The sequence below is a fragment of the Centroberyx gerrardi genome, chromosome 6 (assembly GCF_048128805.1).
Source record: "Centroberyx gerrardi isolate f3 chromosome 6, fCenGer3.hap1.cur.20231027, whole genome shotgun sequence".
Taxonomy (NCBI): domain Eukaryota; kingdom Metazoa; phylum Chordata; class Actinopteri; order Beryciformes; family Berycidae; genus Centroberyx; species Centroberyx gerrardi.
The window spans coordinates 16,588,582-16,602,595 of NC_136002.1; the positions used below are offsets into that span (position 1 = coordinate 16,588,582).

At 41.4% G+C, this 14,014-nt stretch overlaps 2 protein-coding genes across 3 annotated transcripts; one reads left to right on the forward strand and one right to left on the reverse strand.

The window, feature by feature from the left end:
* Window positions 1-1,914: 1,914 nt before the first annotated feature.
* Window positions 1,915-5,326, reverse strand: bloc1s3 (biogenesis of lysosomal organelles complex-1, subunit 3). Of its 2 annotated transcripts, XM_071910145.2 has the most exons (5): window positions 5,280-5,326; window positions 4,822-4,937; window positions 4,241-4,445; window positions 3,620-3,720; window positions 1,915-2,952 (listed from the first exon to the last, which is right to left on the reverse strand). In XM_071910145.2, exons 2-5 carry the CDS (start codon window positions 4,933-4,935, stop codon window positions 2,767-2,769), a joined length of 606 nt encoding a protein of 201 aa, XP_071766246.1. In that variant the 5' UTR covers window positions 4,936-4,937; window positions 5,280-5,326; the 3' UTR covers window positions 1,915-2,766. The 2 variants fall into 2 exon arrangements, with proteins under 2 accessions (XP_071766246.1, XP_071766245.2); XM_071910144.2 differs by lacking the exon at window positions 5,280-5,326 and having other exon boundaries at window positions 4,822-5,219.
* Window positions 5,327-5,391: 65 nt separating this feature from the next.
* Window positions 5,392-11,615, forward strand: trappc6bl (trafficking protein particle complex subunit 6B, like). Its single transcript, XM_071910147.2, has 7 exons — window positions 5,392-5,432; window positions 5,742-5,839; window positions 6,366-6,433; window positions 6,533-6,650; window positions 7,114-7,197; window positions 7,391-7,484; window positions 8,384-11,615. Exons 2-7 carry the CDS (start codon window positions 5,744-5,746, stop codon window positions 8,413-8,415), a joined length of 492 nt encoding a protein of 163 aa, XP_071766248.1. The 5' UTR covers window positions 5,392-5,432; window positions 5,742-5,743; the 3' UTR covers window positions 8,416-11,615.
* Window positions 11,616-14,014: the final 2,399 nt, after the last annotated feature.

Consider the following 14,014-nt stretch of genomic DNA (forward strand, 5'->3'; position numbering starts at 1 on the left):
TAGCATCTAATCAGTCCTCTGGGATTTTCTTCATCTCAATAAAGGGCTTTCAGAGTCTCTCAGACACACACACACACACACACACATACACACACACACACACACACACACACACACACACACACACACACACACACATCTTCAGAGAGAGAGAGAAAGTGGTAAATCTCATCCATCATGCAGACAGACAGACCAACAGTCAGAATGTGCAGCACACTGACACAGGGACACACACACACACACACACACACACACACACACACACACACAGAGAAGGAGCTATGAGCCAACTATGACCTGACAGAAATAGTAGGCTGGGCAGCTGAGCAGCTTTCTGGCCTTGTGTGACAGTCTCAGTCTCTGCGACAAGACATTAGAACCACAAGCATCCCTTTGTTCTCCCAGTTATTACAGACCTGTGGGTCTTTGGAGTCCTGACAGAAGAGGAAAAAGAAGACCAGCACTCCCAGAGCGACCAGTGGCGCACAAACTCCTATCAGCCATTATCGCTGTGAATATTTGGATCTATATGACTTGGGACTGGACTGGATAAAATCTTAAGTGGACTTACTGTGAACCGACGGAGTTCGGAGGGTAAAAAATGGATCCCAAACCTACGGAACATGAGAATGAAATAAGACAGAGAGACAGCAGCAGAGAGGTAAATATTCAAATCTGTAACAAACAAAACTTTCTTTGGCTCATCAGACGAGAGATCGGTTATGTTGATTCAAAACTTGAAATCAAAATATATGGTGGTTAGTACACTTTTTTTTTTAACCTCTATATTGACCAGAATAGAACGGAACAGAATCCAATGGAACAGAACAGAGCAGAATATAGAACAGACTACAGTAGGATAGAATAGAACAGGATAGAACAGAATGGGTTCTTTTACTCTCAACATTTTGTGTCCATGAATGAATTAAACAGAATGCTTCCGTGTAAGGACAATGTTTGCAGACATCAGAATGCAAACAATAGAATAGAATAGAATAGAATAGAATAGAAGCTTTAACTCACCAGACTCACCAGTCCATTCCCCCCCCCCCCCCCTTTTGTCTAACATTGTAATGTCTGTATCGATGGCACCATCAGGTGGCTGAAATATGTCAAGACACCAGAGTGAGTCCTACTTCTCATTTCTGCCATGAATGCATGTGAATTTGTACATGCATGCTCTCTCTCTCTCTCTCTCTCTCTCTCTCTCTCTCTCTCTCTCTCTCTCTCTCTCTCTCAGGTGGCTGATTCTGCAAGCGTGCCTCCTGACTCGTCCTGCTGCAGGATAGACCTTGACCAGATGTATGGCATTCTGGGTATTGTGGGCACAGTTCTCAACCTGCTGGTGGTGGTGATGGTGTACATCTTCACACCTGTCTGATGTACCTATGTACTGTACATATGGACAGATGGATGGATGGATGGTGAAGCAGTTGACGGTTGGATGGGTGGATAGATGGACAGACAGACAGATGGATGGAAAATTGCCTGACCGATGGATGGAGGAAAGAGAGGGATGGAAGGGTGGTATAAACAGACAGGTGGCTCATAATAGAACACAAAACAATACAAAAAGACAGGACTAAAGATTTATATCATATCAGTAGCACTCTCTGAGTTTGTCAGTGTTGAAGATATACGGTATATATATTTTCCACCGATGAAGCTACTTGGCCTGATCTGATCTGGACTGGATTAAATGGAACCAATATACTGAATATATGTATATACTGAACATCCATAATGTCATACAACCAAATGATAACCACATTTTGGGGATTTTTGGAGCTGCTGTTCACTAGAAACCTTGGTTCAGTGAGTTTAAGGTAGAACTGAAAGAGCAAGAAGCTTTCCATGGTATTTTAAGTGTTTCAGTGTGGAGTACAGAATATTGAAATTCTACTTTGGAAATTAAGTTCTTATGATTATTACCAATAAATGCCAAGTAAGGAAATGCTTCAAAGGTGTTTCAATGTCTCCATCTTTACTTTTTTTTCTTTTTTTTATATCCATAGCCACATTAATGAACCACTTGGGCTGCAGCAGTGTGCTCCAGCCACAGGGGATTAGGTCTGCATATAGATGTTTGGTGCTTTGCAGATACGGACCAAGCTCATTTATTTTTGAAAACATTCAACATCATTCAGACTGCTAACAAAAACAATAAAACAATAAACTGTTAAAAGAAACATGAATATTAGAACTTTAATATACAGTATGTAAAGCACAAGTGGCAAGTGTTGCTCTACATTTTTTTGTTTTCAAGGTTACTTTGGATCTTTATTTTGTTATTTTACATTTTAACAGTGTTAAAATTAAAGCAAGAGAAATATGTTCAAGTCTGCTTCCTTCATCAATCTGCTGGCTATCACAGAGGACCAGAACACAGCAAAGATATAAACCTCTGCTTACAGCTGATTAGGGGGAGATTATGTTGGGTTACATTTATTTTTACAAACAAGAACTACAGTAAAAAAAACGAGACATTGACAACAAATTCTTCATTGAAATGTAAACAAACCCTGGCAGCTCCAAAACATGACATGGTAGGTAAGTATTTTTTCTTACTCAGATTGACAGCTGAATTAGAGTTTTAAATTAATTTTGAAGCTGTTAAAACATTTGTTCATATACGTATATATTGTTTATAAACATTGAAACAAAGTTGACATATTTTGAGATTCTATTGGAAACGAAAAATTGCAAAAACCTAAAAAACCCATAACTGATATGTTTAGTCAAAAAAAAACCTCTTGATTTATGTCTTCAAGGTACAGGAGTGGTATTATTAACAGGGTTACTGATGTTAATATCAGGCAGCAGATGACAGCTGGTAATGATGTCTATCTTCTCAGACACAGCCTTCAGGTCATCGAGTATTAATCTGATGCTGTGGGAAGCGTTGATGATGGAGCTCTGCGAAGTATTGAGCTGAGCTGTAGCACTGCGCACCTATATGACAAATATAAACAGGGTAAATGTCAAAGTTATTTTCATTAATGTATGTGTCAATGACATTTTAAATATTAACATTTTTGATTAGTCATGTAGCTGGTACAAGATGATCACCATAGGATGTTTGTTAATGTTGTCATGGAAATGATTAGCTTGATGCATGAGATGCATTTGGAGTTCCAAATTCCATTACATAATTTGCAGAGTTCTACTGCAGCCATTTCAGATGTACCTCATGGTGATTACTATGATACCACAGGATCGAACCTTTCTATAACTCTATGGTCATAACAATATAGAATCTCTGTTTACATACAGTGGTGTATGCCTACTTTGTCTACTGTTTGCAATTACTGTATGAACTCAACTTAATTCAAGTTTGCTGCACAGTATTTTTGATGTCATTTACTGTGCAGCATTATTCTCGTTTTTCTTTCTTGTCAATCATCAGTACACACAACACACTGTCAATCTGTTTAGAGCAATACATTTTGTGCTCAAATATTCTTATACATTTCTACAACACTGGAGAATGAATAGGCTGCAGTGGCCACTACAATAGTAGTAATGGATGAAAGGCATGTTGGGGGACCTCTATAATGCTCTCACTGTGAATGCCTGAAATATGAAATGTAAGCATCTTCACTCATACATATCGGCGTACCTCTCGGCTGGCATTGCCATAAACCTGCCGTAGTGTCTGTCCCACATCTGTATGCAGCCGACTGTTAGACTCCTGCAGCTTCTGCTGCAACAGAGTGTCACCTGGAAAAAAGAATTAACAACATGTCAGAGAACTAATGGAGAACTAAACTGGATCAGTTGCTGTCCATTTGTTTACTCATTCGTCCATCTCATCTCAGACACCTCCGATCAGATTTTGACTAAATGTGAGGAAATGATGCTCACAACTGCATTCTGGCATTTTTTAAAATACACTGATAGGCCTAAGGGTGCGCTACAATACAAAACAAGGTGACATTTATGACTGCAACCATTCCACAGCATTTGATCTATTAGTAGGGCTAAGCATGTAGGTCCAACATCAAATACCCAAAGGTAAACAGCTAGCACACACACCGATCTTCAGGACGAAGTTGACTAATCTCAATTTCACCAATTTATTTTGGCCACGTCAACAAACATGCTATCGTTTTGGCCTAGTGGCCTTCAGAGCATCAGCATATCTTTCACAGCAAGCTTTATTTAACAATGGTGTATTATGATGATGATGATTATTAGTAGCATTAGTAGTAGTATTTCAAGTATAACTGCTTTTCCTCACCATATGGTCTGTGGGTAGGACTCGGCCTGTCTTCCACTATGGACTGTATATCAGGATGGTCTCTGACCACTATAAGGGGGGGCAGGTCTCTCTGCAGGATCTGAGCGCTCTCCTGGCTCACTGCTGCAGCAGTAACTTTTCTCCGCTCTCGGTCCGCCCGCTCCAGCTCACCCTCACTGTCCGTCTCTGAAGCCTCCCCAGGAACCTGACAGCGTCCAGGGTCACAGAGAAACACATTGTAGATTCATGACAGGAGAGTCGGAGATACGGACTGGATAGGTGCTCAGCATACAAATGGATACAGACAGACACAGAAACAGATGAACTCACACACTTTTTCTCCGTTTCTGTCATACACACTTGGACTAGCCTACCTCGTTCCTCTCTCACTCTCTCTCTCACACACACACACACACACTTGCTCTATCAGTCTGTCTCTTTCATACATACTTCCATGGTTTATTCTCTCTCTCTTAATCTAACTCTCTCACTCACACACACTCACTCACTCACTCACACACACACACACACACACACACACACACACACACACACACACACACACACACACACAAGACAACCTTGGCTCCCACTGTGACAGTCTGGGGAGCAGAGAGGGAGGTAATGTAGACTTCATCATCGGAGTCTGTCTCTGACGCCTCGCCCTGCACCACGATCTGGTACCTGCTGGACATAACTGAACTCATTTACACACGCACGCACGCACGCACGCACGCACGCACGCACGCACGCACGCACGCACGCACGCACGCACACACACACACACACACACACACACACACACACACACACACACACACACACACACGAACGATTGTTAGCTGCTGTACACCGACAAAGCAAAGAGCATGCAGTTTAACAACAGACACGTACACCGACTCTAATAACGCAGATAACACACAGGAATGGTCCTACTCTCCTCTCAGTATGTGAGGTTACTCAATCGGAAACTGTAACATCTACATTGGCAACATAAAGTCGTATTATAAGCTGAAATAAGTTCAAGAAAATGTCAAACCTCCCCAGCGATGTCAAAATACAAATCACATGAGCAGTGAGGAAGTGCCTTGTTTTACAAGAGCCAATCAAACCTGAGCTGTGATGTCACGTGCCAGGTCGGTAGTAGCCAGGAAGCGGGCTTTTGTTTACTTCGTGGCAAGTCATCTGACAGGTTACTGTCTTCACTTTGTTGAGCTTACTGAGATTCACTGCAATATCATGAATATACATCCTTGTTCCTCATTCATTCTCGTATATTGAGGTTATTTAAAAAATCGTCAACAATTATGAATTCCCACGTCTTGGGCAGTGTAGCAGCTACGGACGTTAACGTTAGCTATCTGTGGCTAACTATTAGGCTATTTAAGCAATGAGCTTTCACGTTTAACTGTTGCTGTCAGACATTGATGGGACAAGCACTTTGTTTAGTTTAGGTTGGCCTGCGTAATAATTTTTCTGTGTGTGTGTTTGTGTGTTTCAGACATGGCAGACGAGGTTCTGTTTGAGTTTCTCCATATGGAGATGGTGTCCCATGTTTACAAGGAGCAGCAATCCAGTAAAGGAGAGATGGACAACAAGGTGTGTCAAATAAATACACAGATAAATCAATGATTTTGATAAATGTATGTACCTTACAATATACACCATAGGTCTACTGAGGAACCTTTCTTACAGTGTGACAGGCCAAGATCTGTTGTCACTATCCAGTTTTAATAATAATAATAATAATAATGCATTTTATTTGTATTGCACTTTTCATTCATAGTGAATCTCAAAGTGCTACAGAGTTAAAAACATAAAAATAAAAACGAAGAAAAAAAGAGATCGCTAACAAAAGTTAACACGAAAAAGCCTTCCTGAATAAAAAGGTTTTGAACAAGCTAACCAGTGTCTCAGTCTAGTTACTCGCCAGTAAACTACTTTACCAGATGGTTATTCTGACCATGTGTTGCACTCTCTCACGCTTCAGGACAAACCTAACTGTAACTCCACAATATTTTAGCTAACTGCCTAGTCAACTAGGGCTGACTAGGCTAACAAACTAATGAAGCAGGATGCCAGCCAGCCATTTGGTTAACCAGTCAAACTTTCTTTTTCTCTTCAGGACAGAGCTATCTGTATTTCTATCCTGGAAGGCATGGGCTTCAGAGTGGGACAGGGACTCATTGAGAGGTAGGCGTGTGTGTGTGTGTGTGTGTGTGTGTGCAGGTACATGGTGTGTGTGACGTACATCCTTCCTTCTCTCTTTGAGTTGATGATTGCTCTGTCTAGGTTGACCAAGGACTCTCCCAGCTTTAAGGATGAGTTGGATATAATGAAGTTCATCTGTAAAGACTTCTGGACGTACGTGTTCAGGAGGCAGGTCGACAACCTCAGAACCAACCATCAGGTAAAATAAATTATCGAAAAAGTGTGGACTAGCAACAGGTAGACAGCCACCATGTACAACAGAAACAATAGAAGGAATAGCATAGCAGAGTTTAGAGTAGAAAGGGACCAGACTCAGAACCAACCACCAGGTAAAACACTCTTTACAACAGAATACAACAGAACATAAAAGAGTAGAGTAGAGCTCAGGTCCATACAACAGAGTAGGGTTAAGTAGACACTGGACACAGCAGAGTATAATAATGGAGTCTAGTGTATAGTTAATTTAATTCAGTGTCAGCTGTCTGAAATTATTTTTAACTGAGTAAAATAACAATGCAGACCTGAGATCATTTCACAGCACCTTGCCACACTACTTGACATTTTATTTACTGTATAGAGACTAGGCCATTTACTGTATGTGTGTGTGTGTGTGTGTGTGTGTGTGTGTCACTGTGCTTGTATGTCTGTGTGTTCTCCTACAGGGTACCTATGTTCTTCAAGACAACAAGTTTACACTGCTGACTCAACTCTCCAGTGGAAAACAGTACCTGGACGAGGCCCCTAAGGTTAGAACACACACACACATACACACACGCACACACTCACAAACACATAATGAAAAGAAATTGCTACTCCTATCATGTGGAGACCTACCAGAAGTAGGCAAGTAAAGCCTTTTGTATTCTAACCCATAGTCAAAGAAACCAGGCGTTAACCACATTGTTGCCTAGGCTAATTTGTGTGTGTGTCTTTCATCAGTACCTGGCCTATTCGTGTGGCGTGGTAAGAGGAGCCCTCTCCAACCTGGGTCTAGACAGTGTGGTGACAGCTGAGGTCTCTCTCATGCCATCCTGTAAGTAACTACCACCACAATACAAATCCATGATTCCCCTGACCATGAAACAGGGCTTTCAGATGATGCAACACTCTCTGGCGGTCATAATGGAGATCCTCAGCTCTTCTGCAACAGTTGGCCTCATTCACGCAGCTGCTGTATTTGATTTTGTCATAATTGGGATGGGAAACACTACACAGACGACTGTGAAGCAGAAGTCAACAATGGCAGACTCTAGCAGACATGGACTTTGGACCAAAATGTAAAATATGCACAAGAATTATCCTTCAGTGTATCATCAAAAGAGGAGCAGAGCTGGAGCCTTTGATTTGGACCCTCTGGGGTAATTTTGCATTCAGCTCTGCTCATCTCTTGACAATAATGAAGGGTCATTTTAGAGTATATATATTTGTCCAAAGACTGGCTGAGTTAAACTCTGTTTCCATTTATTTTGCTGTCCTCTGGATGAGGTTTCCCACCACAAGTACAATGTAAATCGAATATGGCTGCCATGTGAACAATGTGAATGGCTGTGAATTGCATTCCTGATCGCATTTCTGAACGTACCACTTGGACGATGTGTGGACAGAATTGAATAGACATGATTAATGTCTGTGCTGTTTTTGAGTGGAAACTGACTTTGCCACTGATACATCTGACTGATTTTGTGTTTAAATACTGCCAGCTTGTTGACTAGCTAATCATCTGATCAGCTTATCATCACTGCCTTTGTTAACACATCTGATTTTCACACTAGCTAATGCATCTAGTAGAAGCTAGTGTTTGTAGTGGCTTGTAGCTGCATGTTGTACCTGCTGGCTAGTTAGCTAGTGATCAAAGCCAAAAAAAAAACCTGTTTAACAAAAATGTTTCACTTCCTCAATTTGCCTCCTTCTCTGTCCTGTTTTCCCTGCCAGGTAAGTTCCAGGTAGTGATCCAGAAGTTGTGACCTGATCCTCTCTGCTGCCCTGATCCTAATGAACAGAACCCTGTATATGTAGGGCTCTGCTACCCCCCAAGCAGAGGATGATGGAGCTCTGCTCTTCCCGCTGACCAATTCAACCACAGAGAGAGAGTCAACCACCAGCCTGGTTTTCACTACTTATCAGCCAGGTACACACTACAGGGCCAAACAGGGTTAGTCAGGGCTTACTCATCATTTCTGTTACTCAGTTTGACACCAAACAATATTTCCTTGATTCTTTTTGCATCTCGTTTCCAACAGAGGTTATTTGCCAAATGGGCTAAATTATGTTTAAACACATTGAGTTGGCCCTGGCCCTGACTGACCCCATTTGGCCCAGCTGTGAAAAAGTAGATGTTGACTGTCAGTGGCTATGAACCAGATAATGTGAATGTAAATCTCAAGGTCCTTCGATGTTCTTTGCAATGTGTTACTTTCACTTGTGCAATTTTGTGTCATAAAACCAACACGACTGAATGCTTACTAGGAGGTATGCAAATTAGAAAAGAATATAACTTCAAACAGAATGATCGTCCGTCTCTGGGATTGGACGTCACCTTGGATTTGATTTAAGGATGTAAGGTTGTACAGCCTGGTAGAAATATTTGGCTTTCAACTCCCGTACCATCTCCGTAAGCCTCCATCCAAATTATATTTAGTGAGGACTATTTTACCGTAGCCTGGTCTGAAAATCACTACAGACATAGTGAAGTCCTTGGCACATCACATTCATAATTCAACACTTGTCTGTCTGCAAACACACAACCCACAGAGAAGCTGTGACCAACTCTTGGTGCTTCGCTCTGCTGTGTAGCAGTTTGCTTTTTGGAGTTGGGGGTTTCCTTCAGGGCTGCGCTCATTTAAATTTCAATTCACTTACAGCTGAAACTGTAATTCACGTACCAGTGATTCACTTTTCTTTCATTACATGTGTTAACGTTTTTGGGCCCAAATTTCCTACTGATTTGAAAGTGAAAAGACCATAAACTTGGTCTCCTTCCTACTTAGTGAGCATCACCCTGTTCCTCTGTAGTGACATCACATCCCAGAGACGCCCATTACAAATGGTTTACAGGTTATTATTTTTGTACACAGATGTTTATTTATTGTCTTTTGTACAGCAATGATATGTAAGTGTACAGAAAGAACTCATTACTGAGATCTTCTTAATATACATGCATACATCAAGCTACAGGTATTACCACACTCTCTCGCAAACTGTGCTAACACTGTATTTTCTTCTGCTGGTTTTAATTGCGCTAATTTCATGTTGTGAGGCTGTGAAATCATTTAACATAAATTCCTTGGCTACATTTGTTCATCACATCTTTCTTTGCGAAGCGGTTTCTCAAATTATTGGTCTGTTACCAAATGGGTCGCAGGCCTACTTCTGGTGGGCCCGTACATAGAAACAGTAATATGGTTTCAAGAGCTTGAGAGTACTTTTCATTTTTGGTAGAAATTTCTCATTTGCGCCCTGGGATACAAAAGCTTAAAAACTATGGGTTTACATTGATATTAGTGTGCAATATCCTAGTGTCTTTTAGTGTGGAATTGTTTCATTCAGATTCAGATTTTCTCCTGTATGAGTAGGATCCATAGATTAGAAGGAAATTGAATTAAACCTCAAAACTTTTGTCAAGTGTGATCCCATTCCTTTGAATAGAAAGTCTGTAAAGCGGATACATAAAAATAATGGAGCTGTGAGCAAATTCAGCTTAACTTAACTAACTTCTGAACTGCAGATCAAGGATGAGACCAGGACAACACAAAATACTTAATAAAGAAAATGCAGCAGAATAGGAGCCTACATTAAAATGAAAGGCAGTTATAGCCATGAAGCATGAAATCATAATAAAAAAACGTATCCCTGATAAATGCTGTTGCCTCTTCCTGCCACTAGAGGGGAATGTGCAGCTGTCCTTAGTGTCCTCTGTCTGCCTACTTCATACCATATTGCCAAGTTTTATCCAATGTCTCCTTGTCTGTTTCCCTCAAATCTCAACTGGCTCTTTTTGATGTACTCTTGTTGTTTCTCTCAGGCCAGTGAAAACTCTGATTGACCCATAGTTGAAGAAACTAGGATGTAGAGAACAAAGGCACATTGAAGGGAACTAGTCTACTGGTTGATTTGTTCATATGTAAATGGAAGTGTTTGGGGAAGGTAAATTATTTGTTTTCATTACTCTTCTGTTTCAAATCTATGTCTAACAATGGGAATGCATTTCATAATCTGAGCTAACAACAGCAGTGCCATCCCCCATCATCCCTGCTCAAATTGCCCACTGGTTTTGATGTAACTTTCATGATGTTGTGGATCTGTATAGTGAGCTTGGAATTATAATCTTCTGTCTGGGTGGAGAGTAGTTTTGAGATATTGAGCATCAAAGTTTTGACATCCCAGCAGACAAAACTGTTATGTTGTGAAATCAATCTTTACAGCTCAACAAGTCCTGCATCCCGATTGTACTTTGAATGCAAAATATCCCAGTCTTAGGACAATTTAGAAAATGTATGAGGACCCAAACAGAGATGGAACCTTATAATTCGGTGTGGGGCCGTCGCTGGTAAATGAATGTGAGGAAAGCACTGCTGCATGTGTGATTTTCAAATTCTGCATTATACTGTCATTCTAGTAGGTATGTTACATGTGACCACTACTGCCACAGTTTTCTCATATGACCCTCTTGCCATCTGCAATAGTGTATTCCTCCATATCACTCGCAAACACATAGTAACATGTAAATACAAGTAAAATAGACGGCGGTGAAAAGAGCGGCTTTCACAGTAGCCAATTTATTGCAGTCAGTCCTTTGCACTAACATCTGTTCCAATTGTTCAGTGACATACTTACGAGCTGATCTATAAGAATTTAAGGCAAATCCAATCTGCAACTGTCCTAATCGCCCCAAATAAGAGCCCAGAACTCGCTTGGGTTACTGTGTGTAGCTATGGCTTTCACTTTACATTTGTAGAACTGCTATCACAGTTGATTTGGCATATACTGTACATTTAAATGAAGAAATTCTGCACCCTGTGTTGAAAGTTTTGATAGAGTTGACATTATTGTACCAGTTGATGGAGTGTGGTGCTGACTCTATTTCTTCTGTCTCTGCTCCAGTGAAATACCCCTGACTTTATTCCAATGACATCAGTGACATTTTTACAGAATAAAGCTTTTTGTATGCAAGTAATGATTACCTTGCATGTTTTGTTTTACTGCTGCAACAACAAAGTCATTACAGGCTCTGGTGGTGGCACACAACATGGACTGGTGTCACACCTTAGAAGGAAAAATGTGTGTTTGGGAGGCATGTGCCTCTTGCTGTAGCCTCTGTGTCCCCCTTGAATATTTGACTAGCTAACTGATGTTGACAACCAAGCATACATGTATGACAAATGAAATCTGTAGGCAATAGTGGAGTGCAGCACATACATGCTCCCTAGCTAAAACAGAGTTCAGAATACACAGGCAGGTATACTGGTGAGAGTAGCTGGTTTGGCTCAGTTGTATAAGACCACTATATCTGTTGAGAGGCTCTTAGTTTTCATCCTCAAGCACCCATACTCAAACAAGCTTTTTATCTCCTCCAATAGCCACACAGCTGTTCACTATAAACTACACTTGGTCACAAAGAAACTCTGCCATAAAGCATCGGTGGCTGACATAAAGCAGTGGGAGGAGCGGATTAAGAGGAGAATGACTTGGACTGTATCACAAGATTCTAAAACTTGGTCTCTTAAACTCTGGGTTGGGACTTAAAACGGGTTACAGTCTTATTTCTGGTGGGTGCCCACATGACAAGAGCACATATATGAGCTAAAGAAAAGTTTAATAAGATCCCTGGTTTTAGTGGGACTCCTCCTTCACCCCTACTAATCTGCAGAGTGCGGGATAGGTGGCAGCAACATTTGGGGGAAACGTGGTTCTGGTTTTTAGAGCTTCCGTACAACTGGAAGAATGTGCTGAAAGAAGGAAGGGAGGCCGCAAGGAAGGAAGGAAGGAGGGAAAGAAGAAAAAAACATAATTTTAGAAGGAGGGATTAGAGGGGAAACCTGGGGGGGGCGGAACAGTAGAAGGCTAGTGGAGGAGGAGGAGCGGGTGAGAATGAGAGAGGAGGCAAGAGGGAAATGATGGAGATGGAGAGAATAGAGAGGCTCTACAGGAGGCAAGAGGGGAAGGAGAGGTAGAGGAGGGAGGAAAGAGAACTAGTTTGTTGGGAGGGGGTAGGTAGCGAGAATAAGGGAAAAGAGGAAGAGGGGTGGGGGATAGAGAGAGAGAGAGAGAGAGAGGATAGGGAGAAAGAAGAAAAGGGCGAGGGCTGGGTAGTCTCATGTAACCGTACCTCAAAGTCTTGCAAACAGTCAGACCACTGGAGTGAGAGAAAAGCTGGGGGCGAGTCGAGGGGGTAGTGAGAGGGAGGGAAGATGTGTGTGTGTGTGTGTGTGTGTGTGTGTGTGTGTGTGTGTGTGTGTGATAGGGTGGTGGGGGGTTGTTCCAGCAACAGCTGTTGTGTGTTGCTCTACATGGCTTCACTCCCCTTCCTCCTCCTCTATCCTGCATCACAATGTCACCAGTGCGCTCAGACAGAGGAATGGTGAATGGGGAGAGGGAGGAGAGGAGGAGAGGAGGAGGGGGGGGGATGCTGAGTGCTAGAAGAAAAAAAAAGGAGGTGGCGGTGGGGGTGTGAGAGTAAAACTAGCATTCATTCTCCCAAATGGATGATTCATTACAATTCAGTAACACTGTCCACATAGGCTCCGTGAAGCCTTTTGTACTGTGTGACTGGGAAGCTGACAGTTACTATTGATCTGGGTCAGGTTTCCCCAAAAGCAACTCATTTCACTTCAGCTGAGTTCAATTCATTTGGAAGTTACTGGGGTGAAATAAATACTTATCGCCAAATTGAAATTTTCATATGCAATTAAAATAACAGTTGACACGCCTGACAACATGGGAGCAACAGACTACAATCAAATAAAAAATGAAAACCATGACAGTTAATTAGTTAATTGATCGATCAATCGAGTGGGTCATGTACTTAGTGACAGTGTATATCATTTTAAGATCATCAGTTCCATTGTAATTGACCGTGATAATGTTGGTGAAAAGGAGTATAGGGAAAGGCTACAGTTTGGTCCCCATATAAATGAAGGATAGTTGTGTAAAGGCCACAATACAGAGCCAACATTTTGAATCAGTACATTTTCCCAATGGTTATGACCAGTTTTTCATTATTTTTGTTTATCTATATAGTATTTAAATTTACAATTGAAGTGAAAACAGATGAACTGTTTACTTTTTTTAATTTGGTTTTTTGAGGTAGGGAAAATTAAGTTCTATTGCCTCAAAAACCAAAAGTTGCCCATGTGCCCTGACCTTTATGTAACTATCTGTTCCATTGGGCCCGAGGGAGACAGTGGGACACACTTGTCATTCATTGACTCCTTTCCCCTCACACTCATCTGTCAGTCATCAGTATATGATCCCCCTCTCCTCTCTACTGTGGCCTTTATTAACAAGGTACGGGGGTTGGTGGTCAGTTAAATTGTTTTCCCACTCAACTGCCTTTAAAATCTAAAG